We start from the raw sequence: 26,769 nt of genomic DNA, 5'->3' as shown, positions 1-26,769 counted from the left end.
ACATATGCTCCAAAGTATTGTGTACAACTGAAGGAAGAAAAGCAGATTCAAAAGAAGTAAATAAAAGCTAAATGTAAATTCATACCTGAGCACGTTTTTCTTTTGCTGACTTTGAGTGTAGTACGGAATGCTTTTCAATAAAGCTTTTAACATACTGTTTATGAAGTGAAGATGGTTTCAGTTAGTGAAAGCATTTGGGGTCAAAAACTGTGCAACAGAATTTTTTGGAAAGACTTCCTGACAAGAGTTTAATATATTTCCATAACCTCAGTTATGACATAAACTTCATCTTAAGACACATGACAGAAGTGAAAAGGAACTCCCATCATTAAAGGTTCACGAACAATGCAAATAACTGGCTTATATAAAGGACGGGCAATTATTAATAATAGACTCTTACAGTGTTATAAATAAGAAGCTTAAACTATTTCCTGCTATGTTTAACTTAACAAACAGGACGAAAGAAGTATTTCCATAATAACTACTACAGCAGTGTTTTGTTAGCAAATGACAACAGAACTGGTGTCTATTTCTGAAGCATGTAAGTTTATCCATGATGCAGATACATTTATGAAGACATAGATTCCATCAAAAGGTTGCAGAATAGATGCAACCACTTCGACTTAGAAAAATATAGCACGTTTTACTGCAAACAAGATGTAAGATTTTTAAAGAGAAGGTTTTGTAAAGTTCCGCAAATGACTTATTGAAAGAGTTTGATTTAAACACGTTTAATGACTACGTTAGTATTTGTTCTATTGCTAAAAATTGTTTGAGAACAGAGTATACTCCCGAATGGAAATCTTTATGACCTCTCAAATAAACCAAGAGAATTTATTTCGAGATGCATTCAAGGTGGAAGATGTATGTTGTCAGATAAACATGAACAAAAAGCAAAAAAGAAACTCACTTGCTGACTTCGGACACTGTTTTCATTATATCCTTCAGCTATAGCAAGACTTTTATAACTTTAGAAGGTATTCCAAAAGTATTGAAGGATGAGATGTTAAGCACAGAGTATCTCATGAGACATTTATTCGATGATGACCAAAAGGAACCATTGGTGAAAAGTTTATGTCTGGCTTCTCTTTGTTCTCATTAAGAATAACAGAGATTGGTATACCCAGACACTTTCATTTAAATAGTTTGCGACCCTGAACTAAATCCAGAATTAACGTTCCAAGAAGTTCAAACACTTGCTGTGTCTCATGTATGTTGACCATATAACATTACAAGACTCATAAATATCAAGGTGTCCAAATGTGAAGTGTTGCAAAGGATACTATTACGATGGAACAGAGATATGAGAATAAGAGATGAAGTAAAGAAGTTGTTTGAGTTAAGGTTTAAAGTATAAGAAAGAAGAAACCCCTTACAAGAAATTATAAAACTCATTCTGAACAGCATTTTATGGCAAAACTATTCTATCTCCTATTGAGTCAAAAATAACCATAGTAAATGACAAAGATGCTATAAGATATGCTATAAGAAATTACAACCATATAGTGAAGTTCGAAGGTTGGATGGTTCAGATAAAACTATTTTCAAGCTAACGAAAAGCATTTGCAGACACTTTAACTTCTGTCCACTTGGTTGTTAATATTCTGTCTATGTCAAAACGTATTATGAATGAAGTATTCTGTACTGCTGAAGATATGGGACTTCAAAATATTTTACCAGGATACGACAGTAATGCACTTATATAATGAAGACATCCCAAAGCTTGCAGCAGAGTTTAAGAGAGATATGGTCGCGAACTTATCAGGAAAGAACCTTTGGTCAATTTCATAGCGACTTTGCAGAAATAACACCTGGAAACAAAGTTTAGCTTATAAAAAGTATTTTTTGTGAAAGAGAACCTACATAGACTTACTCACTAACGATTTAAATGAAGTTGGCATTTCACTGCAGAATGAAAGGCGTGAAGCAAGATGTTATTGCTTTAACCGCTAATGAAATGTTTCCTGAAGCTATAACAATGCTATTAAATGAAGATAAGAACATTCACATACCTGTTGGAACATATGACAAAGACTCTGAGTTCAGTTTAATAAACTTTACAAAGCACTTCATGATGGTAAGAGATTGCATTCGACTTATGTAAGTCATGTCAACCTTGCTTTGCTGAAAAGTTCAACTTTTCAATAACGACTAAAACAAGCTTTATTGTAAGTTGAAGTTCTGAGGTCATTTATTTTTGTCAGCAATGAGGTCATGAATGAGGTCATTCGTGATAAAAATAAAGCTAGCGTAGATTTTACACATACTGCGATGGTAGAGTTTAAGAGTTGTGCTTCAATGTAGAGACAGTCCTTATGGTCTGAGGCAAGAACACTGGACATTTATGGTCATGAGTGGAGAACATGCCTATCCAAAACTCACGATTGAAGCCAGTTAATTTATAGTATTTAGGGTTAGGAAGTGGTGAAGTTCTTGTATGACCAAATGAACTCATTTTCAACTCCTTTACTTAAGTTTGAATATAATATAGCTTGCTTTCTATCCCAAATGCCAGGTGGTTACAATTTTGAAAATTCATTTTTCCTCGGAAGCATTGCATCATAATTGAAAACATTCTTAAAATCATCACTTGGTTCGGAGATTTGAAATCTTATACGTAATGGATTTTTTTTCTCTTTAGCGACTTCATTGAATGGTGAGAATACAATGAATTGACAGTCATGAGTTCCATCTTCATTTTCATTAAATTCATAATGAAAGTCTATAAGTTGTGGCTGACTACCTTCTTCTTTCCAGTTGTGCAAGAAACTCACGTAAAGGCTGTAAAGTTTGTACTTCAATGTTGAACTTTTTTCTCGAACATCTCATTAAATGAAATCATACATTGCAACAATGTTGTATGTCTTTAAAGTATTTGTATATGTGAATGTTTTGGGCGCTTAAAGACTGTTCGTCATTTTCTATCTCGACTTGAAGTATAAAGTCAACCTTTCTGAAAGCACGTGTTATATACATAGATGTTATGCCAATGTACTTCTCTCATTTATGTTCACAATCCAGTCTGTTGGAAACTTAAACGTTACTCTGTTCCCTTTATTTTGACGTCAGGGTTTTCACTACTGAACGCAACAGATAAAGGTATTTGTCTATACATTTAGTTCGGATAAAAATAAACCATTTACTCTTTCTTTGCTTCAGCTTCTTCTCTAGCTTTCTTTGCCAGCAAACGTGGGTTCTTTGTCTTCCAGCAGCTAATGCAGCAAGTTGTTTTTCACTAAGTTTTCTCTTTGGTCTCTCTGGCTTTTGTTCTTGTTTTTGTTCCTTCAGTTCGGATAAAATTTGCTCACGAATTTCTTTCTTCAATGCTTCAACATCTATGACACCTTGGGGTCTTGTCCGTAGGGCTTGTCTGAGTCATTTGATTGCAGATAAAAAACAAAATTAAAACTTTAACCGATGTAAAATGAGCTTGTCAAAATCAGAGCGAGAGTCTATTATATTAAATGACGCAAGAGGAATACAACATCCTTTCTATTACGTAAGTCAGAGTAAAGATGGTAAAATATACGTAAGAAAAAGAAAGGTACCATTAGCGAATGCAGAGAGCGACAACATTAAGGTGCATGGCAAGGGTGAAGTCCATGAAGTCCATATAAAACCTTCTGTTCAAACTGAGCACCAAAGAAACAAGAAGAAAAGAAGCCAGATGTTACTTTCAATAACGAACCAAGAGCTTTTGCAAAGTTCGTGAATTTCATTGAAAAACAAACCGAGTCAAAGAACCCTGACCCGCCAGTGAAAGAAGTTGAGACAAAAGAGAATGTACAGTTCATTGAAAATGTCAAGAAACAACTTCCACCACGAATGCCAAGAAGAAGAGTGAGAAAAAGAAGTAAATAGATATTTTTATCTGAAGTAAATACATGCAGAACGAACAGCTAAACGAATTTACTCCAGCAGAGCATATTCATCAGATTCGCTCATATTTCGATATCATAGACAATGCAGTTCAAATTGGTGACACTAATAGAAAATATTCTGACGCAAAGATTCCATCACAACCTGGAACTGCTAAAAGATAACACATGGGTAACATTCAATCTCTCACCTCCTGGTGAAAATATGTTGGACCTTTACAATACATTCATTACGTATAAAATGGAAGGTCAATTTATTGTAGATAAAGAAATTGGTTCAGGTTCCAATAAAACAAACCCACCAGGATTTTGGATTGGTTTCGATGACGCTTTCTATGCAGTTGCTGGATATCAAATCCTTGCAAATGGTCGTATCGTATATTCTCAAGACAACGCAAGAGAAGAAGCATATATAACTTCAAACTCACAAACTACCGAACAAATAAAGAAAGTAGATGTTTTCTCAAAGACTCGACATGAAGATGTATGGAGTCATTCGGGACATGCAGAACAGGACAAATTGTTAGTGGTCCAATTACAGCAGGAAAATCATTTGATTTTAAGCTTCGTTTAAGAATTCCTGTTAGAAAGTTTTTACCATTAGAAGCTATAAGATTTATTCCAGCTTTTGCAGGAAACATTCAGCTTAAAGTAAAGTTCAGTAGCGACGCCTTACAATGCACATCTATATCTGTAAATGATATCATTGCTTTCAATCCAACTCTTAAAGTTGCATTTGCTTCAGATTCAAATCCACCGACAAAATAATTTGTTCCATGGAATGAACCATTCACTATGATAACGAAGGCAGTAGAAGCTAGTGAACAGTTACTATTACAACTGTAACCCAGCAACTATTTCGAACAAAGATGGATTTTAATGAATGTTTCATTCATCCAAAGTCATTCTCTTTAGACCCTAACATTTATACAGAACTTGTAGAACATTATACAAACGAGGCTTTATGTTTTCCTGTTAAAGTTATGGATTGGATTCCTATGGACGGTTCATTCTCAAAGAATACAGATAGTTCAAGTGCAACATTTACAGCAGCTTATACGCCTATTAATGTTAAAAGTATTTGGGCACTATTTAGAAAAGAAAGACAACTATTATGTTAATTTTGAGAACCCTAAGTTTAAATATCTTCAGCTTTCCATGGGAGCTTATGGAAATATGCCTGCAGAACCTGAAAAATCATATGGACCTGTATTTTATGAAATGGTTGCGAACGCTTGCAATACAAACAATGATATGATAGGATTTAATGAAGATGTTATGAGGTCATTGGTGGATGATGGTAGTGTGGAACATAAATGGGATAGTTATGACAACACACATTTCTTATGTGGTTTTCCAACAGAAGTGGACTTTTGCTTCCAACAAGGTCAAACATCTACTGCTCCAATAACATACAAATTGTCTGTTAAAGGACCTATTGAACTAGCAACTGAAAACGTACCAAAGCCACTTATTGGATTTATGAGGATTGTTGCTTTGCCATTCAGGTGCGTGCTAATGGCATCCCCATAATAAGATTAGATGACTATAACTTAGCCACGGACGACAGTGAGGAATAAAGGATGAACGTTTATTTTTAAAGCTTATAAATGAGTTCTTCATCAAGCTCTCGCGAACCTTCACCATCTATGAACAAACTTTACCAAACGATTATGGAGCACCTATTGAATATTTCTTACGAGCTGCACAATGGCAAGGAGCAGTTTCACCAAGGTTAGGTGTTCCACCAGCTCCTGTCAAAAATAGCATTTGGTCAAGTCCTTATATAAGATATGGTCTCCCACTAGGTTTGCTAGCTACAGCAGGAGCAGTTATGATGTTGAAAAGAAATAAAGCAAATGTTATAAATAATACTGAAGTAGCTGAAGTTAAACAAACTCCAACACATTCGCCAAAACCAAGCCTTCACAAGCAAAACCTTCAATAACTCCTGAACCTATGGAAGTACAAACTCCTGTTCAAAAGTCAACTCCTAAACCGACTCAACATTTAAACCAGAACCCACGCCTCAAATAAATCGTAAAACTCCTGCGTTTCCTTACTGAAAAAATAACGTTATTTTTATTTAATATTAAAATTTTTATTTGATTGAAATGACGACTAAAGTCACTGAAGCAATGAAACAAAAGTTTTTGGTAGAATACATTAAATCAGGAACTATTCCAGAAGGTTTTTACATTCATACTATGAAGGATGGTAGAGTTCAGTTTAGAAAGTAAAGCAACCATTAGATAAAAGAAGGAATTTTGAGAAAGATTAAACTTCATGAGGACAACATTGCTGAACTTAAGAAGAAGTTAGAAGAGTTGGAGAAAGGAAGAGAGTTATAAAGTAATGAATTCAACGGGTGAAAAAAGAGGTGAAAAAACAGGTGAGATCTCACCACTTCACCTAAATTTATTTTTGCGCTATGTTTTCATACGTGTGAGGGTGGTGATATCATTAATTTTTAAGTTTATTTTTATATAAATGACAGAACAAAAGCAACTCATACAAATCGAAAAATATAACAAACATACATTTAAACATTTATTCTTCCTTCCTGAGCATAACATGTTCTTTCAAATACATCCGAGACAAGTTGACTTTTCATTGACTGTGTATAAAGATAGAAATAGTTATATCATTAAACCATATGATGACGAAGGTAAGTTATGTAAATTGTACGTTAAGAAGTTAGAGAAAGTTTATGGCTTCAAGTATGACTACAATAGGGTTAACACTGCTGATGAAGATATTGAGGAAAATTTATGAGAACATTAGTGAAGTCGTTAGTGAGAACGATAGTGAGAACGTTTATTTTTTACATTAGTGAGTTCGTTAGTGAAGTCGTTAGTGAGTTCGTTAGTGAAGTCGTTAGTGAGTTCGTTAGTGAAGTCGTTAGTGAGTTCGTTAGTGAAGTCGTTAGTGAGTTCGTTAGTGAAGTCGTTAGTGAGTTGTTAGGAAGTCGTTAGTGAGTCGTTAGTGAAGTCGTTAGTGAGTTCGTTAGTGAAGTCGTTAGTGAGTTCGTTATGAAGTCGTTAGTGAGTTCGTTAGTGAAGTCGTTAGTGAGTTCGTTAGTGAAGTCGTTAGTGAGTTCGTTAGTGAAGTCATTTATGTGTCAGATGGTTTTGTAAATATTTAAGGTTAAGTTGGTGTTTGTGTTTGTGTTGTAAAATATACGTTACCAGTTTCGTAAAGTGTCAAAACCGCGCAGTGCCACAGTACCCAACTTAACCATACTAACTTAAGGTTATTTTTTATTTAGTGAGGACGGTAGTGAATTCGTTAGTGAGTTCGTTAGTGAAGTCGTTTATGTGTCAGATAGTTTTGTAAATATTTAAGGTTAAGTTGGTGTTTGTGTTTGTGTTGTAAAATTTACGTTAACGGTTTCGTAAAGTGTCAAAACCGCGCAGTGCCACAGTACCCAAGACTTGTATACTAACTTCCATCAGCCATGTTCATTTCATACTGGTCCAAAATATCTGCATCTTTCATATCTTTCAATGGCATTAAAGCCGCGCTGAAAATACCAGCTATATCTGGTTCACCATTCACTTCCATTGCGTCTACAACTTCTTGGAATTGTGGTTGTAAGTTTATGAACCACCTATCCGGATTAGCTTTATGACCCCATCTCATTGTAGTTCCATAGTCTGCAGAAACAAAAGTAGGTTTGTTTCCATATTGGTTAGGTTCTGAATGAACTTTAAACAATGTTTCATTTTATATGTTTTGTTGAAATTTAACCTTTTATTTTCACCGAGTTCAGCCAAAGATTGAACGTTATATGGTCGTAAGTAAAAAGGATTGTTGTATTTGCGTACATTTTCTTTCAGTACTTCCATTCTATGCTGAATATTTTCATCTGATGTTGGAGGCTTTTGTATGTCGGCGAACATTTTTCGATATTCTTCTACTATGTCAGCTGAATTTTTCTTAGACTCTTGGAAAGATTCCATATTCTCCGCATACTCTTGTTGAGGGTCAAGATTTTTCGGCTGTTCCAAATCTTCATCTAGTTCTGTGAAGTTAGTTTCCAAAGGAGGGACTTGTTCGTTTCCTTCTGGTCTTCTAGCTGTTGTTGCTGAACTATTTCTTCCATGTCTGGTTGTATCTGAACTTCTTCCTGTGGAGTTTCTTGTACCTCATCTGCTGGCATTTCATATATTCGAGACCGTTTTTAAACAGTTCCCTATTTAAGCCATCCGCATTCATAACCCTTTCTTCTTCGTTCCGTCCTATTTTTTACGCGTTTCATGAAGATAGTTGAATTATCATTTATCTCTGACACCAAATATCTTGGAGTAAATTCATCCATGTCATTTGGATGATATGCTATTAAATCATATCCCTTAGCGAGCTTGTATTTTCCAGGTTTGAAATTATATCCCATTTGGTGCTGAACCATAAAGCTAAATAGGTTCGGGTCAGTATTTCCTTCCTTGAACTTTCTAATAGCTTCTTTATATCTGTCACTAAAGTCAAGAGTATCTGGGTAACCATAATTTTCCTTAAGCATTTTTAAGAATTCTTGGTTTCCTTGTTCTCTACTTCTTTTATGTCCTTGCTCTGTTTGTGGTTGTTGCTGTGCAGTGTTTTGAACTGTTGGTTGTGGTGCAGTGTTTTGAACTGTTGGTTGTGGTGCAGTGTTTTGAACTGTTGGTTGTGGTGCAGTGTTTTGAACTGTTGGTTGTTGTGTTGGTTTTGGTGCATGCCTGTGTCTGTGTCCATGTGACGATGTAAATGTTTTAGGTAGTCCTGGTGCAGGTGCTTCTCTTGGAGGGTTTGGTGGTATATAAGTTCCACTAGCTAGTATATAGTTCCACCAGCTGGTATATAAGTTCCACCAGCTGGCACATATGTTCCATCTGCAGCATAATGTCCTACCTGACTTTTCGTTTTTAAGAAAGCATTTACTAGGTCTGTTTTGGTCTGTTGTAACTCTTTTTCTTGACTTTCCACAACAGTTGCTCTAACGGCGTCATAGCACTTTGAACTGCCTGTCTCGTTGCTGCATCTGTTATTTTCGTCATATTTTGTGCTACTTCTCTTAACTCGTTGTCGAAACCTTCAGACTTCAGTTTCTTTCCAGATGAGAAGTCGTTCACTAGTTTCACCTTACTATGAAGAGCTTCGAAGGCGTTCTTAAAGTCAGCATTCATTAAAGCTTCATTTGAACTGTCTTCATCCGCTTGTATTTTTGTCCTTATTGACCCTATAAGTTGGGCTGCTTTGGCGTTGGCTTGGGCATCTAACCAGTCATTATTAGCTTTTATATATTCTGCGCTTTCATTGCCTTTTGCATGGCTGCGTCGTTATTTTGACTTTCTTGTGCTAAGTTTTCATACTGTACGGTTTGGTTTTGCAATTGTAAAAGTTTTCTGCCTTTACATTTGCTTCAACTTCTTTTTTATACTCATCGCTATCCATATATGTCTTCAGGGTTTTTTGTTTTATTTCTTCATCTTTCAGTATTTATATTGAGTAGTATGGTTTTTCAAATTTATAATCTTGTTCCATTTTTGCTACTTCTGCTGCTTTTTCTGACACTTTTTTCGCATATTCCTCTGTACTTAGTTCTTTCAGTTGTTCTTCTTTCTTCTTTTTCTCTACGTTTAACTCATTGAGTTTCTTTGTGTGTCTGTCATATTCTAGTTTCTTTTCGTTTTCACTTATTTGTTTCTGTATGTCTATGTTTGACTTTTTGACATCTGTTATTTGATTTTTGAGTGAACTCAAATTCATTTGACTTTGAGGGTTATAAGCTGTTCCGTCTGCAGCTCCACCATAGCCTGCCATTTTCGCTAAAGTGCCGCTCTTAAACCTCCACTCTGTGCACCAATAACTCGGTTTAAAAGCATAGGGTTGCTTGACATTTGTTGCAACATAGTGGGGTCATTCATCATTTGTTGTTGCAACTGTTGTTGTGGTGTCAGTTTTACTATTGGATGTTTCAATGCTCTCTTCCTCTTACGTATATTCTTACGTAGCTTACGTGGCATTTTAAGTGAAGTTAAAAAGCGGTTTTTGACAGATGTTTATATGACACTATTTGTTCAGCTCAAAAAACTACTCGGTCAAAGTGTTGTCGGTTTTGTAAAATAACCGTCCTATCTCCGTGCCTATGACGATGAAATCATGACAAATTCAAGAGGGTAGAAAAGAGGTTAGAAAAGAGGTTAGATCTAACCTTCTACCCTAAATTATATTTTTGGGTCCTTTACACTCATTACGATGAAGAAGTCTTGACAAAGCATTTACGATGAAATCATGACAAATTCAAGAGGGTAGAAAAGAGGTTAGAAAAGAGGTTAGATCTAACCTTCTACCCTAAATTATATTTTTGGTCATTTACACTCATTACGAAGAAGTCTTGACAAAACATTTACGAAGAAATCTTGACAAAACATGTACGATGAAATCTTGACAAAACATTTACGAAGAAGTCTTGACAAAACATGTACGATGAAATCTTGACAAAACATTTACGAAGAAGTCTTGACAAAACATTTACGATGAAATCATGACAAAACATTTACGAAGAAGTCTTGACAAAACATTTACGAAGAAGTCTTGACAAAACATTTACGAAGAAGTCTTGACAAAACATTTACGAAGAAGTCTTGACAAAACATTTACGAAGAAGTCTTGACAAAACATGAAAACATATATAATTTGTGAAAAGTGAAACATTATATAATGTTTTCGACCCAGAAGACTAACAATTTTCCGAATAAAAACTTCATTTATTACTAAACATCATCAGGGCTAGAAGGCACGAAGTGCCTGGAAGCCCCACTACCTTTTTTTTTTTTTTTTTTGTCTGGAGTGTCAATTAATAACAATCCCACAACAAGTAAAATTCAGATTTTTATTAAACTTATTTTTTCCTAAAAGTTTTCTCAAATTACTATATATACATATGTGGATAAAATAATAGTAATATTGTAAAAAATTAGATAATTTTTTTTATTTGAGAACCTCTCAAAAGTTCATTCAATTTATCAATTGTTTCAGTTTGATGTATATTCATTTCTGGAGCCTAAAACTTTAGCAATCATGACAATATCATATTCTCTTTCTAACTACGCAATGTAAGGGTATCCTTAAAGTAAAATTTCAGAATATTCTAAAAAAAGCTCATATTTAAGGATGCTCTCAGGCCAAACAGCTGTATCGTCATTTAACTTTACATTTTCTAACGAGCTAATGATTTTTTCATCTGGAGAACAGAATCTATTAAAAAAAATAAAATGTTTGAAGATTCTCAGAAAAGTGTGAAATAATTACTCCACGAATTTGTTATAATTTTGATCATAGGAGAATGTTATTGATATCACAAACAATATTGTTTATGGATACAGTTAGATAAGATTATTATTATGAATTAAATTTTGATTTATCACATGTGATTAAATTTGTTTTGATTAATCAAATGTGAGAAATTAATAAAAAAATCAAAATAATAATATATACCTGTTAAATAATTTTATTGAAAAATATTTTTAAAACTAGAGGAAATTGAGACATTAATGATGAAAAAATATCATTTAAATTTTTAAAATTATTAATTATTAATTGCCAGCGTAATATTTTATCTTAAACTAATAATTATTTCAGTAAGCGTATTCTAAAATTAACAATTTTGTATACTTATTTACGGGCGCTTTAGCTAAAGCTTTAGAATTATCCGTAAAGATACAATTTGTAATTAGCTAAAGCTTTAGCTAAAGCGCCCGTAAATAAGTATATAAAATTGGAATTATCTTGATTATGATTATTAATGCCAAACAGCATTTGAATGAAAAATAATTGTAGTATAGATAATTCGATATTTATTCAAATCACAATCATTGTTTAAAAAAATTTTGACCGATTTAAATATTTTTTTTAAATCGAATTTTTCAATAGCCCTTCATACTAAAAATCTATTAATAAATTCGCTCTTTCATAATACTTAACATTCTATTTTCTCAGAAAAACTAATACATCCTGATGTCTTCAATTTTAACTTATATTTCATTAATATTAAAATTAATAAAAAGTCTATTAGCCCCATACAATATAACAATTAAAATTTTTTTTATCTTTCCAGCAAATTTCAATCAAAAATTACATCATTTTGCAAATAATATGTTAAATTATATGTTCAAAATATATTTGTTATTTGTTAAATCATGACGATGTTTATAAATCTAAAAGATTCCATAATTATAAAATTTAATTCATGATGAATTGCATGAAATGGGAACAATTATATCCATAAAGATATTGTAAATAAATTACAATTGCATCAATACGACATCATTAATCATATCAATTATTATTATTATATATTCAAACAATAAAATAGAAAGAATTAAAGATAGCCAAAATATCTTACTTCTGGCAATCCGATGATTAGTAATATGTTTTAGATACTTATTGATTTTTTTAATTTTCGAGCAATTGAATAGTAAGTCTGATAGAGAAAATTAAAAAAATCCTAGGGCCCCATAGAAATTTCCCTTATTTTCCATATTGCCAAATGTGTATTCATGACGTAAACTTTTATGCATTACAGTTAAAAAAAAAGATAACTTTAAACTTTATTGAAGGTTTTTGCAATTTCGTCCAATATGTAAGCAGATGAACCGAATTTTGAAATTCTTGACCAAGATTGAAAGCTGTACAAAATAAAACCAATAAACTTGTTAGTTAACACTCTGCATCAAAATTCTCAAATATATTCTAATTCTTTTTCCTTAAATTGACTTATCTTTTGGCATCGGGATTGATCGGGAAATTGGGATCAACTCATTCAATTTTATCCCGATTAATCGGGATAGATTTCAATACTTTACGGATAGGGTTGTACAAACTGGCACGCCTGCTGGCACACCTTTTTTGGCCAGCTGGCACGATTTTTTTAAAAAACACATTAAAAAAGTCACTTTTTGCCCCATCTAATGAGATTTTTTTTACAATTTTTTTCCCCTTATTTTTCAATTTAGATATGATTTTAAGCTCTCCAAATTGAAGTTTACCTGATATTTCTTAGTTTTTATGATAATAAAATGTTGCAAAGTTGAGTTTGGATTCAATAAATTTAAGAAAATTTTATTTTACAATGAAATTATAAGAAAGGATGTTTTTATCCTATGTCAAAGAGAATACATTTGTAGATCCCGACTTTTGACATGGTTGAAAATTCCAAAAAAAAATTCAAAATTTAAAAAAAAAATTAAAAAATATAAATTTCATGTTAAAAAATGATTTTTGAAATTTTTTTGGAAAAATAGAATGTCATATTTTTATGTTTTATTGCTATTTTTTACGAAATCAATAAAATATTTGTTAATTTGGCTGAGATTATAAATAAAATCTTTCTAAATCTTGCAATTGATTGCTAAAATCTGTTTTATGTATTAATTGGCATTGAGATTCGTTATAAAAGAATGCGAATTATTTTGTATGAGTAAACGTATTTTGTAAAATTTCAAATTCTCTTCTCTCATTACTTACCTTAGATCTCTCGGCTTTTAGCTCTCAGATTTCGCTCATAGAACTCAGGTTTTAGTTATGTACTCATAGATGTATCATTACTGCCCGCAGATCTCTCATTACTACCTTACTAACCAGATCTTAACTCTCATTACTACCTTACTAACCAGATCTTAACTCTCATTACTACCTTACTAACCAGATCTTAACTCTCATTACTACCTTACTAACCAGATCTTAACTCTCATTACTACCTTACTAACCAGATCTTAACTCTCATTACTACCTTACTAACCAGATCTTAACTCTCATTACTACCTTACTAACCAGATCTTAACTCTCATTACTACCTTACTAACCAGATCTTAACTCTCATTACTACCTTACTAACCAGATCTTAACTCTCATTACTACCTTACTAACCAGATCTTAACTCTCATTACTACCTTACTAACCAGATCTTAACTCTCATTACTACCTTACTAACCAGATCTTAACTCTCATTACTACCTTACTCATCAGATATCTAATTATTTACATATGATTTCTCACATCTCACTCAAGTCTCATTACTTACCCTATCTTTTTAACCTTTTCTGATAATTACTGAAATAACTAAATCCTTTTTTTAGTTTAATTCTGATATTAAATTTTTAAAATCTCTTTAATTTTTTGAACTACGCCTTTAATTTGTAATTGCCGATTTCACAGATTTGAACCATTTAATAAAATAACATTATTCAACTTAATCATATCAAACATGGTAGTTTGATTTTCAGATCTACATTTTAAAAACCTCTTTATTATCTTGAGTTATACTTTTATTATATAATACCTGAGTTCATAACTGAAAACTCTTAATTAGAGTACAATATTCAACTTAATCATAACAAGATTTGTTGAATTTCAAATTTGATTTATATTTTCCATCACTTAAAACCCTCACAGCTTACAATATAAGCTAAAAAGTATATTTTCATAGTAATAAAATTAATTATTAAATTTTTTACTTTTTCCTTTCCAAAACTAGAAAAAAAGGAAGGGAAAAGGGAAAAAGAAGAAAGAAAAGAGAAAAAGAAAAAAAAAGAAGAGAAAAGAAGAAAAAAATAATAATGAGCATATTATTATTTTTTTATAAGTGATGTGATGTGCACATATTTTTATAGAAAATGTATTCATTTATCGATCTTATTTTTGGGAATTTTGATTAAAAAATGTGAGAAATAAGTTAAAGCATGTCGATGTAAAAATGCTATTAACATGTACTTTTATAATGTTATATACGAAAACGATAAAAACAGTTTGACAGAAAAGTGACAACTTTACGTGTCAAAAATATAAAAAGTGATATTTTATTCATCATTATCTTCTTCATAATTTATTTCATATTCTTCGTCTTACCAACAAAAGATGGGAATGTGAACAATTGCGGGCAATTTTTAGCCATTTTGGCTTGGAACTAGAGCCTGCGAGGTACATGGATAGTATCAGTACCTCACAGGCTCTAGTTCTCTATATGGCGCCGAGAAATTTTGGTGAAATGTGGTCGCATTTCACCAAAATTTTTTCGGCGCCATAGGATGAATTGGAGGGTGAGAGATATTATTTCATACAATACTACTCTCACCCTCCAATTCCCAGCCAAAATGGCTAAAAATTGCCCGCAATGTGAACAATTGCGGGCAATTTTTAGCCATTTTGGCTTGGAACTAGAGCCTGCGAGGTACATGGATAGTATCAGTACCTCACAGGCTCTAGTTCTCTATATGGCGCCGAGAAATTTTGGTGAAATGTGGTCGCATTTCACCAAAATTTTTTCGGCGCCATAGGATGAATTGGAGGGTGAGAGATATTATTTCATACAATACTACTCTCACCCTCCAATTCCCAGCCAAAATGGCTAAAAATTGCCCGCAATGTGAACAATTGCGGGCAATTTTTAGCCATTTTGGCTTGGAACTAGAGCCTGCGAGGTACATGGATAGTATCAGTACCTCACAGGCTCTAGTTCTCTATATGGCGCCGAGAAATTTTGGTGAAATGTGGTCGCATTTCACCAAAATTTTTTCGGCGCCATAGGATGAATTGGAGGGTGAGAGATATTATTTCATACAATACTACTCTCACCCTCAATTTTAATTACTTAAACTCATTCTATTTTTTTGACATGTAAATGTCACTTTTACTGAGATCTGACACAATGTCAGATCTCTTTTTTTCGTATATAAGAATAATAGAATTATTGAGAACACACTCGTAGCTGGAATTCGAGTTATCTTCTGAAATTCTTAGTGAAAACTATAAGCGATTTCCGATTTGAAATATAAGCTATTGAAATGTATTTTCAACTTAACATTCATTTGAAGAAAAATGCATAAAATTAAAGATATTGAAGTGCATAAATTAAAAGAAAATGTTTGTTCAAGTTTCATACGTTAATTGAGCCCTCCCTCCATCAAGATGGGAGCTAGATTATTATATTCTGTTTTCCAAAAAAAATTCAAAAATTTGAAAATGAGTATGAAAATCAGATTTTTTTAAATAAATTTTGAATTTTCGAAAAAATTTTGAAATATAAAAACCTTTAAAATTGATGTAATATCGTTTTTTATTTGTAAATTTGGAGATTTTTAAAGATCATGATCCATTTTTTTTTTAGAAAGCTAAGTAATTCATAAAACTTGATCATCAATGGTCTAGTTTCGTGTTGTTACGACCATGATTTACTATATTTTATTGAAATTCATATATTTTATAATTTGTCAGGGGTATATTGCGTCAAGATAATGAATATTATTAAAAATATTAGATCCTTTCGATGACATATTGAAATAAAAGGTGAAAAATACTTCTGTCTTTTTATTATCATGAATGAAAAAAATATATAATCAATTAACAATGAAATTACTCATCCTCTGGAAGGTCAAAGCTAAAGTACTTTGGAATCTGGTCAGCTTCTTCGTCAACTTCTTTTGGAGTTTCGAAGCGAATTTCCTTACGCTTCATATTCTCATCAAGCTCAAGGATACCAGCAGAATTTCCGCAACGTCTGCAGTAATCAGGAGCTGAGAAAATAGTAACAATTTGATTGTTATGACCATATTCAAGACCAGACATAACTAATTGATGGCCACGAGCTGTAAGTTCAAGACCATTCTCCTTGTTCCATCCTGCAGTAATATCTGGGCCGAATTGATAGCCAGCTTCTCTGGCAGATGGCTGGAAACCAGGAGTTGGTGTAGGGTCACTCCACATTAAATCGCACATAGGGCCCTCATGTGGAATTTCTCTGAAGCGATCGAGTTTTTGAATATCGTCGATTGTTTTGATTCTTGGTGAAAGACCAGCGTGAACGCAAAGTATTTTATCACCAACAATAGCAGCTAGTGGGAGGAAGTTGAATGTATTTGTATATGTTTGCCAAACATCATCGTTACCGTATCTAGCAATAACTTCATCACGAAATCCAAAAATTTGAGAGATACCAGCACTTTCATGGTTACCACGGAGGAGAGTGATGTTATTTGGATACTTTAATTTAAGGCAGAAGAGATATGAGACTGTTTCGATTGATTGTGAACCTCTATCAACATAATCACCAAGGAATAAGTAGTTTGTCATTGGAACAGAGCCACCAATTTTGAAAAGTTCCATGAGATCTTTGAACTGACCATGAATATCACCACAGATTGTGATAGGTGGTTGAACAGAAACGACATTCGGAAGTTTCTCGAACATTTGTTTTGCCTTGATGTTAATCCAGTTGATTTCATCAACTGTTGGCGCACATCCATCCATGATGTGCTTCATAATTGAGTCAGCATCAATCGCGCTCATCTTAATGAAAGTGACGATTATTGTAAATTTGATTTTGCATAACAATCAAAAATAATAATATCCTTATGAAGTAGAATATAAATAAATAAAATCCAAATTTCACAGAAAATTTGAGGTAAAATTCAATTCAGCCTGAAAATTATTTTCATCACATCCATAAAATACACGCTATTTTAAAATAATATTTTTGAAAGCTCTCAAAAATTGAAATACTTAATCGTAAATCATGATCCCCAACCGATGACATTTTCAAGATAGCATACACCTATTATTTTCTAAGATTTTATCAAAATTATTTGAATTTCCATTCCTTTCTGGAATATGTGACAAATTCAATACAGTTAGGTAATGAAAGATAGATTAGCTTACGTGTAAATTACCGATTTAGGGGTTATGAAATGAGAACATATACTAGTAATATGAATGTTTCAAATTTTATCTTTTTCACTAATGAGTATATAGCACAAATATCCTGATATGAGTGTACAAAACAAATGTCACAATAGGCCAGATCTGATACCACTATTAAATCAGTGAATGAACTTATTTGGTTCTCGTGAATCAAATCAATATGATAATAGAGTTCATAGGAAAATTTGAAATATTTTAGCATTTGAAATCGTAAACAATTGAGATTGTTATACGATTGCAAGATTTATGCGTATATCAAATGTTAGAAATAATTAATAGTTCAGAACTTTAATTTCAGCTATAAAACTCATTTATAATGATTCATAGAAGATTTTAATTGCTCAAAATACGTGAAATTCATAAATTACTTACTCGATTTAATTCAAGAAAAGGAAAATTGTATTAACTAGACTAATGTCGTATAGATTTGTTGATAAAAAATTTGAAAAAAGGTTTTGAATAATGGACGTGATTTAGAAGAAGAGAAGAGAGTATTTTTCTCGAAATTTAACTTGCTGAATGTTACCAACAAACAATGCAGTTCTGATCAACTTTATTTTTAGTAGAATAAAAAGAAATTTTTGATAGTATTGAAAAGCTATTGAATGCATACTATTTAAGGTGTCTAGTTATACTTGAAACTATTCAATAAGCATATCTGCATATTTTTGTAAGCTACTTTGGAAACATCAATTCGGCAAGATAAAATTGAATAAGTTTATAATATTTTAGTAATTCATTGATAGCACCTAATTCCCAGAAGCATTTCTATCATATTTTTCGTTGAAAAAGCTATTTTTCAATTGAAAACAAACTTTTGTGATTAGTGCATTGAAAAAGAATTGAAAAGATTAACCAAATTACTATATGAGATCGGTTAAGAAAATATTATTGATAAAGTTATCGAGAATTTGAATACTTGACAAAAATTGAAAGAATATTATATTAATCAAAATTAATTAATAATCTTAAAATTATCAAATGAAAATAGTACTATTTCAACCGTTCATTTATTCAATTCTTTACATCAATTTCTTCTATTCTTTGAAATACCCAGATTTTCCTTACTTTTACCACCCCTCTAAAGCTGGGGACACCGCCTATCGTTGGGAGTAGCTATTAAATAGAACCACCAAGGGCATTTTTCGAACTGCCGGTGTAGTGTAGTTCAAATATCCTACATAACGATTCATTATGCCAAGGTTTGATTCCCATTTAGCCAATTTTTTTCTTTTTTGGATCATGAATTTTTTTTTGGGTCACTATAAGATTTGTTTCATGTTCTAAATCTGCTGCATATGTAATCTATTTTTATTTACCTATTTTTTAAAAATCTATTGGATTGCCAAATTTGAATATATTTAAAATCATAAAAATCCAAAAAAACTATAAATATATGTTTTATGCATAGTGCCGATACTCAAATATCAGATTACTTAGATCCATGAATAGTATCCGAATTTTTTTTCTTAAAATTAAACTTCAAAACTTCTTGCACTCTTATTCTTAATCAATTGTAAATTTTTAAAACCATTTTTTAAAATAATTTTGCGTAAATTTTATTCTCATGTTGTTTTAATCGAAAATTGATACATTTTCAAAAAAATAATATTGACTTATGAAATTCATTTTTAAGGTGAAATAGTATTGATTTTATTAAAGTATATGAATAATATATAAAAAATTAATGAATAATATAAGCAGATTTTTAGTTTACAAAACAAATATGAGCAATGCAATTTCAAACTTTTGCTGGCAATTTCGATATTGCTCAAGTTTGTAGTATTTGTGATACCTATAACATCGGCTTAATCAAAATTCGATTTTTCTTATGAGTTATTGAGAAAATTTGATTGCAATGAGAAGGATTTCGACGTTTTTGATAAACTAAGAGCTGAGCTTTAGGGGTTCAGTTCATTTATGGCTGTAGTTTGATGCGTAGATCTCTTTTTTATTGTAAATTCTTTCAGCATGGAGATCGAGAATGAATCTTTTGAGAACTTTATGAGTTTTTACACCCGTAAAGAGGTCCTTCGAGGAAAGATAGTCCAGACTACATGAAGATGTGGGTTAACCAAAAAAATCCGATGGTTTCCCCATATTCATGTAGATCTTCGAAAAAATGAGCACCAAAAAAGCCAAAAAAATAGGCTTTTTATTGGATTTGTACACTAGATCAATAATCTATTTAGGATCTGACACTCTTTTTAGCCAGAGATATGAGGTCCTTTCTAGGAAAACGATCTATTCATCCATAAAAAAAATGAATTATCGTTTTCCCCAGAAATTACATGGGGAGTGGTAAAAGTAAGGAAAATCTGGGTAATTGAAAATACTAAACAAAAAAGTGATTCTTATTGAATGAATATTAACGCTTGCGCTTAATTTTAATCCTTCTTATCAATTTTTTTTTGCATACTGGCTATTTATTTTGAATAGACCACTCACAAAACTGGTATATTTTCTAATCTCTTATTTTTTTTCTTGTTGCAGTATGATGTTAAATGTTAATTTCTCTTTTAATTCAAATATCCAATTTTTGTGAATTAAACTAATATTCAATATTTTTTCAAAATCCAATTCAATAACATTTAATTACCGAACTATCATTATAATTTTTCATTTATTGGATAGTATACTAATATCAATAGCTTTTCGATAAATTGTGAAAATTCAATTCTCAATTAATCCAGACCCTCAGTCTCTTTACTGGCTACCATTTTACGAATCATTCAAACTGACAAGATTGTTTTATTCAATTTTTCTTACTTTTGGTTATTCTTACAAAAAAACGTTAATTGCTACAATACAAAATTTTTATTGATATAAATTGCTAACTCATAATGCAGTATACTTTGTCTTTTTTAAATGACTTTTCAATTTTTGTGTGTGCTATTTCAAATATATTATTTTAACTGATGGAGAGTACTGGGACCTCCTCGTCAGCGAAAATTGATATAAGCCAGTCAATGAGTTCAAGACTTGAAGGGTTAATCGAGGTTCCAATTACAAAACAAGCTTCAGATGCATTAATTGCAATGTTTAATTATTTCGATAATTACGCACCAAAAACTCCTAGTTTTTACGAAATTGTTACATACTTAAGATTCTTTCAACTACTCGGTGCTGCAATGATGGCTCCCAACCGAAGAATTTTCCAAGAAGGTACATTGACCTACTCCGCAATGAGTATTTTAAGCATTGAATATCACGTTATACCAGTACAAGTTCGTTTTGGTAATGAAGACACTATTGCCCTTATTATTAACTGCATTCTTATCGCTTTCGGTGCTTATTTAATTGTGACAGCTATGATTTACCATAAAACGACCAATCTTCCAAAGCTATCAATGTACATTTTGAACTTCTTCATGATCTTCGGCCCACTCTACTTCATTCCAGTCTCAGCGCAATTTACAGGCCAGCTTATATCTGCATACTTTACAAATGAGCTGAAAGTAACTGCTATTGGTATAGTGGCAATCATTTCTACAATAGCTGCACTTGCCCTTTATTTCTGGTCATTGGTTGCTTCATTCGCGCTTACACTTGTTTTCCGTCCGTCATCATTCTTCGCTGCAGATGGTATGGCACAGATTAAGCTTATGGGTTGCACAACAGGCGTCACATTCTTCACTGCTCTTACCACTTATACAAGCAAAAATGCAACAGCCGTCTTATCTGTACTTACAATTTTCATTTACGCTTATGCATGCTCAACTTGCTTCAATTGTTCAACATCTGTTAAGTTCACATATCTCTGCATGGTTATGGGTGGCTCTATTTTGAGTATGATTGTTATTTTGGCCAACTTATATCCAATTCTCTCTGGCAAGCCATGGGGCCAATTTACTTCGTTCTTTACATATCTTGCGGCATTGTTGTCTTCATCCTTACATACGTTTTCATGAGATTACTCGAAAAGAAAGAACTTGCCAAATTGGATATGTTCGATGAGACAAAAGACATCAAGATCTTCGGATCAATGCGTAAGATCAGAAGAGCTACAGGCACTGGCTTCACTTACTGCCATCCAGCATGCTTGAGCTTCTCAATTTTCAAAGCATCAATCGATGAATGGCCAGATCAGCTTTCTCCATGGTCCTCATATGCCAAATTCATCTCAATCTATCCAGAACATACAGACCAGCTCATGTACATCGTACAAAATATCGCAAATATCAAAGCGAATAAAATGTATCGTGACATTATTGTTTCAAACATTGCTACAATCATTCAGACACGTGAAACAAACTATACACCACGTATCAAGAGCAAGATTTCCAAGTTCCAGAAGGTCATCAACAAAGCCAAGAACAGAATTCGTAACATTTGGGACTTAATTCTTCAGAACAACTTACTTGAAATGAACAAGTCCATCAAATCCGCCATGAAAACAATCAAAGAGTGCGAAGTCGATATCAATAACATGATGATGCTTCACTCAAACAACAGATTCGTTGCACGCCAATATGCTAAGTACTGTCTTGAAATTCACGCCGATGGTGCAGAATTCAAGGAATGGTCAGAAAACATCAGAAAACTCCAGATGGGACAGAAAGTCAAACCAGATGTCATTCACGATCTTGCTATGGGTATCTTCCCTAACATTCCTGCACACTCACTCAACAAAGAAGACATGAAATACTCTGTTACAGATGAAATGGAAGGTGAAGCTGTTGATGAACCAATTGAAGATAACCCAGATATCGAACTTATCGATGTTCTTAATAACCAAGTTAAGAAACACAAAGTTCCTGCAATTGTTTTCATGTATTGGTCAACTATCGCTATGTTCGTTATTTTCGTTGCTGTTCCTATTATTGCAATCATGATCTACTTCCCTAAGTATATCATCGATCTCCAAGAACCACTTACTTTCCTCAATGGTATTTCTTATCTCAGAAACTTAATCAACGTCATGGCATCAATGGCCGGAAAGTACATTCTTGAAGAGATGTATGATGAAAGAATAGGTGAAAAGATCATGCAAAAGAATCAACTAGAAAAAGGATTCCCTATGACAGCGTTCGGTGGATACACAGAGACAAACATGATCATATATTACCTTGCAAGTCAAGTTTCATATGCCAACGAATTGATGTCAAAGATCAGAAGTTATAAAGCAGGAAACAGCTTTATTGAGAGAGCCAGAACAACATTGTTCACTTCAAATCTCAATTTCAGTTACTTCCTTGCTTATAATCAAACAACGAACTTCAATGCTTCAACAGATCAGATCGCAATTATGGTTTCTTTGCACGTTGGAAAACTCGCAGAAATTGGTGAGATGTCACCAGATATTGCAAGAGGAACAGATGCACTTACATGCAGAAACAACAACATTGTTCCAACACAAGCAATGAGCAAGGCATTAGATATTGTCAATGAATATATTCTCAATATCAATGCCAGAGATAAAAAGATCTTCTTATCATTGATGATTGTTCTTATCATTCTTTGCTGCTTTGGCTACATCATTTTGTTCAATGTTCAGATCAAGAAATTGAGAAAGAACAACATGGACATCATGGGCATCTTCTCAACAATTCCTAAGACAGTCATTTCAACAGTTTCAGCATCATTCAACCATGTCAAGAAGAATGATACATCTAACGCAGAACAAACAGAGCAACAGCGCCATGAAGATGAAATGTCTCGCCAGGAAGAATCAATCATGAAACTCTTCTCCACAATTTCCGATGGTACTTCACAGGCTACAAACGCTCAGAAGAATCAGTTCTGCTTCTTCATCATTGCTGTCTGCGCATCTATTGGTTACTACTTGACAATCATCAGATTCCTCAACGCTTCCAACACAATGAAGTTATGGGACGCATTTTCAAGATCATTCTCCAGACATATAACCCAGAAGTTTTCTGGGGCACAATTGTCAATCCTGAAGATGAAATCAAGTACATTGGCATTTATATTCCAAAGCAGATCGACTACTTCCACAAGATTAGACTTGGTTACCCAGCTGCTGGCGAAGTTCCTTTCATTGGTATGACAGAGACACTCAACGATGCTTCAAAGCTCACTGCTTGCACAGACAAACTCGAACCACCTGAGACAGTTCCACACTCAGCTCACTGCTTCCAGATTGCCTCACAAATGTACCTCACAACAGCTTTGTTAAAGAAGATATACTCAAATCTTAATGTTGAACCAGATGAAAGAATTTATCCAACACCACGTGAAGATGGCATTGATACACTCTGGCAGATCGGCCCTATTGAGTTATATGAAGCCTTCTTCTACCGTGCAGGCAACAGACTTGTCAACATGATCCAAGAAGATATTAACAAGCAGTCAAAGCAAGTTACATATCTCGGTATCATCTTCATCATCATTCCATTGATTTTCACAATCATTGCTTTATACATCAACAGGACAGAAGATGACATGCTCAGATTCACACTCCATCTCTTGCTTTTCTGCCCACCAAAGATCATTGTCTCTAACAAGAAGATCATGGACATGCTCGCTGGTGACTATTCAAACAAAGATGGCGACCAGTCTGCAAAGCACCTCGCATACTCAAATGATGTCATGAACAAACTTAACAATTGCATCATTGTTATTCAGGATGATGACTCACACAAAGTTGTCCAAGTCAACACAGCTCTTGAAGAAACATTCGGTGTTAGAGCAGATGATTTAGTTGGAAAGACTGTCATGGAATTCTTCAATCCAGAAAGATTCGAAGTCCGCGGAAAACTTGAGAGTGTTGTCACACAAATCACAGACACAAAGTTCGAGAAGGATGGAAACACCGTTTTCATGGAATGGACACCAGTCATTGTTTCAGGCACAAAGATTCTCTCTGGCCGTGACAAGACACAGAACATCCTTCACGAAATGCTTATTGATGAAGAAAAGAAGAAGTCTGATACAATGCTCGCATCTATCCTTCCTGCATCATTAGTTCCTCGTGTACAGGCTGGTGAAAAGAACATTTCCTTCTCTGTTCAATCAGTTACAGTTCTCTTCTTCGATGTCGTCGAATTCACTCCATGGTGTGGTTCTCATGATGCTCAGTATGTCATGAGAATGTTGAACATTGTATTCAAGGAAATGGATGCAATCACAAACGCTCACAAGATAATGACAAAGATCAAATGCATCGGTGACTGTTACATGGCTGCTGGTGGCATTTTCGATGAAGTAAATCAGCCACAAGTCCATGCAAGAGAAGTTGTCGACTTCGGTTGCCTTGCTATCAACAAGTTACTCGAAATCGACCAGCGCGAGAATGAAAACTTGAGAATCCGTGTCGGTATTAACACTGGTGGTCCAATCGTCGCTGGTGTTATTGGTACAGAGAAACCAACATTCGAAATCCTTGGCCCTGCTATCAACATCGCACACGAAATGGAACACCACGGTGTACCAATGCAGGTCCACATATCTAGACCAGTTTACGAATTCATTTATGGTGCACAATTCCAGATCAAGGAACGTGGAGAGATCGAAGTTAAAGGTGGAAAGATGTTCACATACCTTGTTGATCCAAACTCGGTCCTCAATATGACTCAACAGTAGATTTCTTTATCTTCTCCATGCAAATTGTAATAAATAGATTTATATTTTGTAAAAAATTGATAATATATATTTACTATATAACTTTTTTACTTTGATTTGCATTATTTTCACTCTCATTGTTTGATTTGTAAATTTTATATAAAATTGAAACAGCTCATTGTTATAAAATATTGATATCTGGAATGAAACAGAAAGATTAGTTATTTCAAATCCGAGTGGTTACGATATTATAATCATTTGATAACCTCTTGATATCAAATCAAGTTGTTATTTATATATTTATCTTGATAAAAGATTCTTGAGCAGCACGAAGGCTCATATTTGTGATCGATCGAATTCAATAAATTTGAAATTTAAATTTAAAGTCTATATATGAAAAATTTATAAACATGCAATTACATAATGAGCGTGACAAATATAAATAAATGTAAAATGATCATAAAAATCATTTTGGAGAATTTTGAGCTGGCAAAGCCTTCTGATGCTTTCTTTCACTCCATCCCATGAGTCCCGCAAGTCTTACAGGCCATTCTGCGATGGACTTTGACATCGTAATTGAGTTGTAGTAGTGAGGGGAAATGGAAACAACTAATTTCTCACCTTTCTTAAATAATCTTTGTACTCTGCCATCTAAAGTTAGGTATGCAACATGTGATTGCATTTTTGAGTGATCGTAATCTAATTCTAAGGTAAGATCTGCAGATTGCGGGAATAAGATAGGACGGCAACTCAATGAGAGGGCAACAATTGGTGTAAGCATGAAGACAGGAAGTAAAGGATGTACCAAAGCTCCACCAGCGCCTTTGTTATATGCAGTTGAACCAGTTGGAGTAGCAATGATGACACCATCACCGACAATTTGCGAAAAACCGAAGCCACATGAACTGCAATTGATTGCCAGAGATCCAGATGTATGATCTCTGTTAACGACAAGGTCATTTAAGACAGTAAAGTGCTGGAGTCCTTCAAGACTATAGTAATCAACTACTAATCTGCATCTAGGAAGCAACCAACAATTATCACGAAGAATTTGAGGGATGATAAGATTATATTGGCAGAAATCTAAAACAGAGATAAAACCTTTGCGGGTCGGTGTAAGAGAAAGAATTGGCGGTGTTTCACGGTCTTGGAATAGTGATGAAACAGTAAGATTAATACCATCAGTTCCAACAAGGATAATAAAATCACTGTTTGTAAACTTGTCTACTTCGAATTTAATCTTGAATTCTTTCAAAAAGTCTATGAGCATATCAACATTTTCTTCGATATTGGGAATACCGGGCTGAATGAAAATTGAAACTTTTGTAGGCTCAGAATCCCAGTTAAGATTCACAAGTTTCCTTCTGTGATGGAAAAACGAAGAATCATCACGCTCTTTGGTTGCAACTTGGCCAGCAATCGAGCTAAGTTGATTCATTTCTGTCAAATTCTAATTCTATGAGTTCGCTCAAATCAATTTTTATAGGATCAATTGCAATCAATAACCAATATAGATCATCATATGGATCATCTATTGATTTGTAATTTCCAAACAACATACCATTTATCAAAGCTGACAACTTCATGCAATTTTGTGAAAACATTGCTGTAAGATAAAAAGGGGAGTAATTTT

At 33.3% G+C, this 26,769-nt stretch overlaps 5 protein-coding genes and 2 pseudogenes across 7 annotated transcripts, besides 7 other annotated features; 4 read left to right on the top strand and 3 right to left on the bottom strand.

Moving 5' to 3' along the window:
- Positions 1-7,285: part of a mobile genetic element that runs on past the window's edge.
- Positions 6,650-7,023, top strand: TVAGG3_1034260 (annotated as a pseudogene). Its single transcript has one exon. A coding segment is annotated over exon 1 (374 nt).
- Positions 7,143-7,285: a terminal%2Cinverted (terminal inverted repeat of Maverick transposon ID:TVAGG3_1034250).
- A 715-nt stretch (positions 7,286-8,000) lies between these two features.
- Positions 8,001-9,883, bottom strand: TVAGG3_1034240 (annotated as a pseudogene). Its single transcript has one exon. A coding segment is annotated over exon 1 (1,883 nt).
- Positions 9,884-12,644: 2,761 nt separating this feature from the next.
- Positions 12,645-12,710: a mobile genetic element.
- A 1,927-nt stretch (positions 12,711-14,637) lies between these two features.
- Positions 14,638-14,700: a mobile genetic element.
- A 120-nt stretch (positions 14,701-14,820) lies between these two features.
- Positions 14,821-14,929: a mobile genetic element.
- Positions 14,930-15,070: 141 nt separating this feature from the next.
- Positions 15,071-15,179: a mobile genetic element.
- Positions 15,180-15,320: 141 nt separating this feature from the next.
- Positions 15,321-15,429: a mobile genetic element.
- Positions 15,430-15,838: 409 nt separating this feature from the next.
- On the bottom strand, positions 15,839-17,211 carry TVAGG3_1034180 (phosphoprotein phosphatase protein; the record flags this gene model as incomplete). The annotated part of the gene is made up of 1 exon (XM_001316410.2): positions 16,269-17,201. The coding sequence occupies one exon, from the start codon at positions 17,199-17,201 to the stop codon at positions 16,269-16,271; it is 933 nt and encodes a 310-aa protein (XP_001316445.1).
- A 3,319-nt stretch (positions 17,212-20,530) lies between these two features.
- TVAGG3_1034170 (guanylate cyclase protein) lies at positions 20,531-21,523 on the top strand (the record flags this gene model as incomplete). The annotated part of the gene is made up of 1 exon (XM_001316409.1): positions 20,531-21,523. The coding sequence occupies one exon, from the start codon at positions 20,531-20,533 to the stop codon at positions 21,521-21,523; it is 993 nt and encodes a 330-aa protein (XP_001316444.1).
- Positions 21,524-21,558: 35 nt separating this feature from the next.
- Positions 21,559-23,622, top strand: TVAGG3_1034160 (guanylate cyclase protein; the record flags this gene model as incomplete). Its single annotated transcript, XM_001316408.1, has 1 exon — positions 21,559-23,622. One exon carries the CDS (start codon positions 21,559-21,561, stop codon positions 23,620-23,622), a length of 2,064 nt encoding a protein of 687 aa, XP_001316443.1.
- A 104-nt stretch (positions 23,623-23,726) lies between these two features.
- TVAGG3_1034150 (guanylate cyclase protein) lies at positions 23,727-25,157 on the top strand (the record flags this gene model as incomplete). The annotated part of the gene is made up of 1 exon (XM_001316407.1): positions 23,727-25,157. One exon carries the CDS (start codon positions 23,727-23,729, stop codon positions 25,155-25,157), a length of 1,431 nt encoding a protein of 476 aa, XP_001316442.1.
- Positions 25,158-25,602: 445 nt separating this feature from the next.
- TVAGG3_1034140 (NADP biosynthetic process) lies at positions 25,603-26,574 on the bottom strand (the record flags this gene model as incomplete). The annotated part of the gene is made up of 1 exon (XM_001316406.1): positions 25,603-26,574. The coding sequence occupies one exon, from the start codon at positions 26,572-26,574 to the stop codon at positions 25,603-25,605; it is 972 nt and encodes a 323-aa protein (XP_001316441.1).
- Between the last annotated feature and the right edge of the window lie 195 nt (positions 26,575-26,769).

The sequence above is a fragment of the Trichomonas vaginalis genome, chromosome I, assembly GCF_026262505.1.
Source record: "Trichomonas vaginalis G3 chromosome I, whole genome shotgun sequence".
NCBI classification, from domain to species: domain Eukaryota; phylum Parabasalia; order Trichomonadida; family Trichomonadidae; genus Trichomonas; species Trichomonas vaginalis.
The sequence above is the reverse complement of the archived record's forward strand: the minus strand, read 5'-3'. Positions and strand labels throughout refer to the sequence as shown.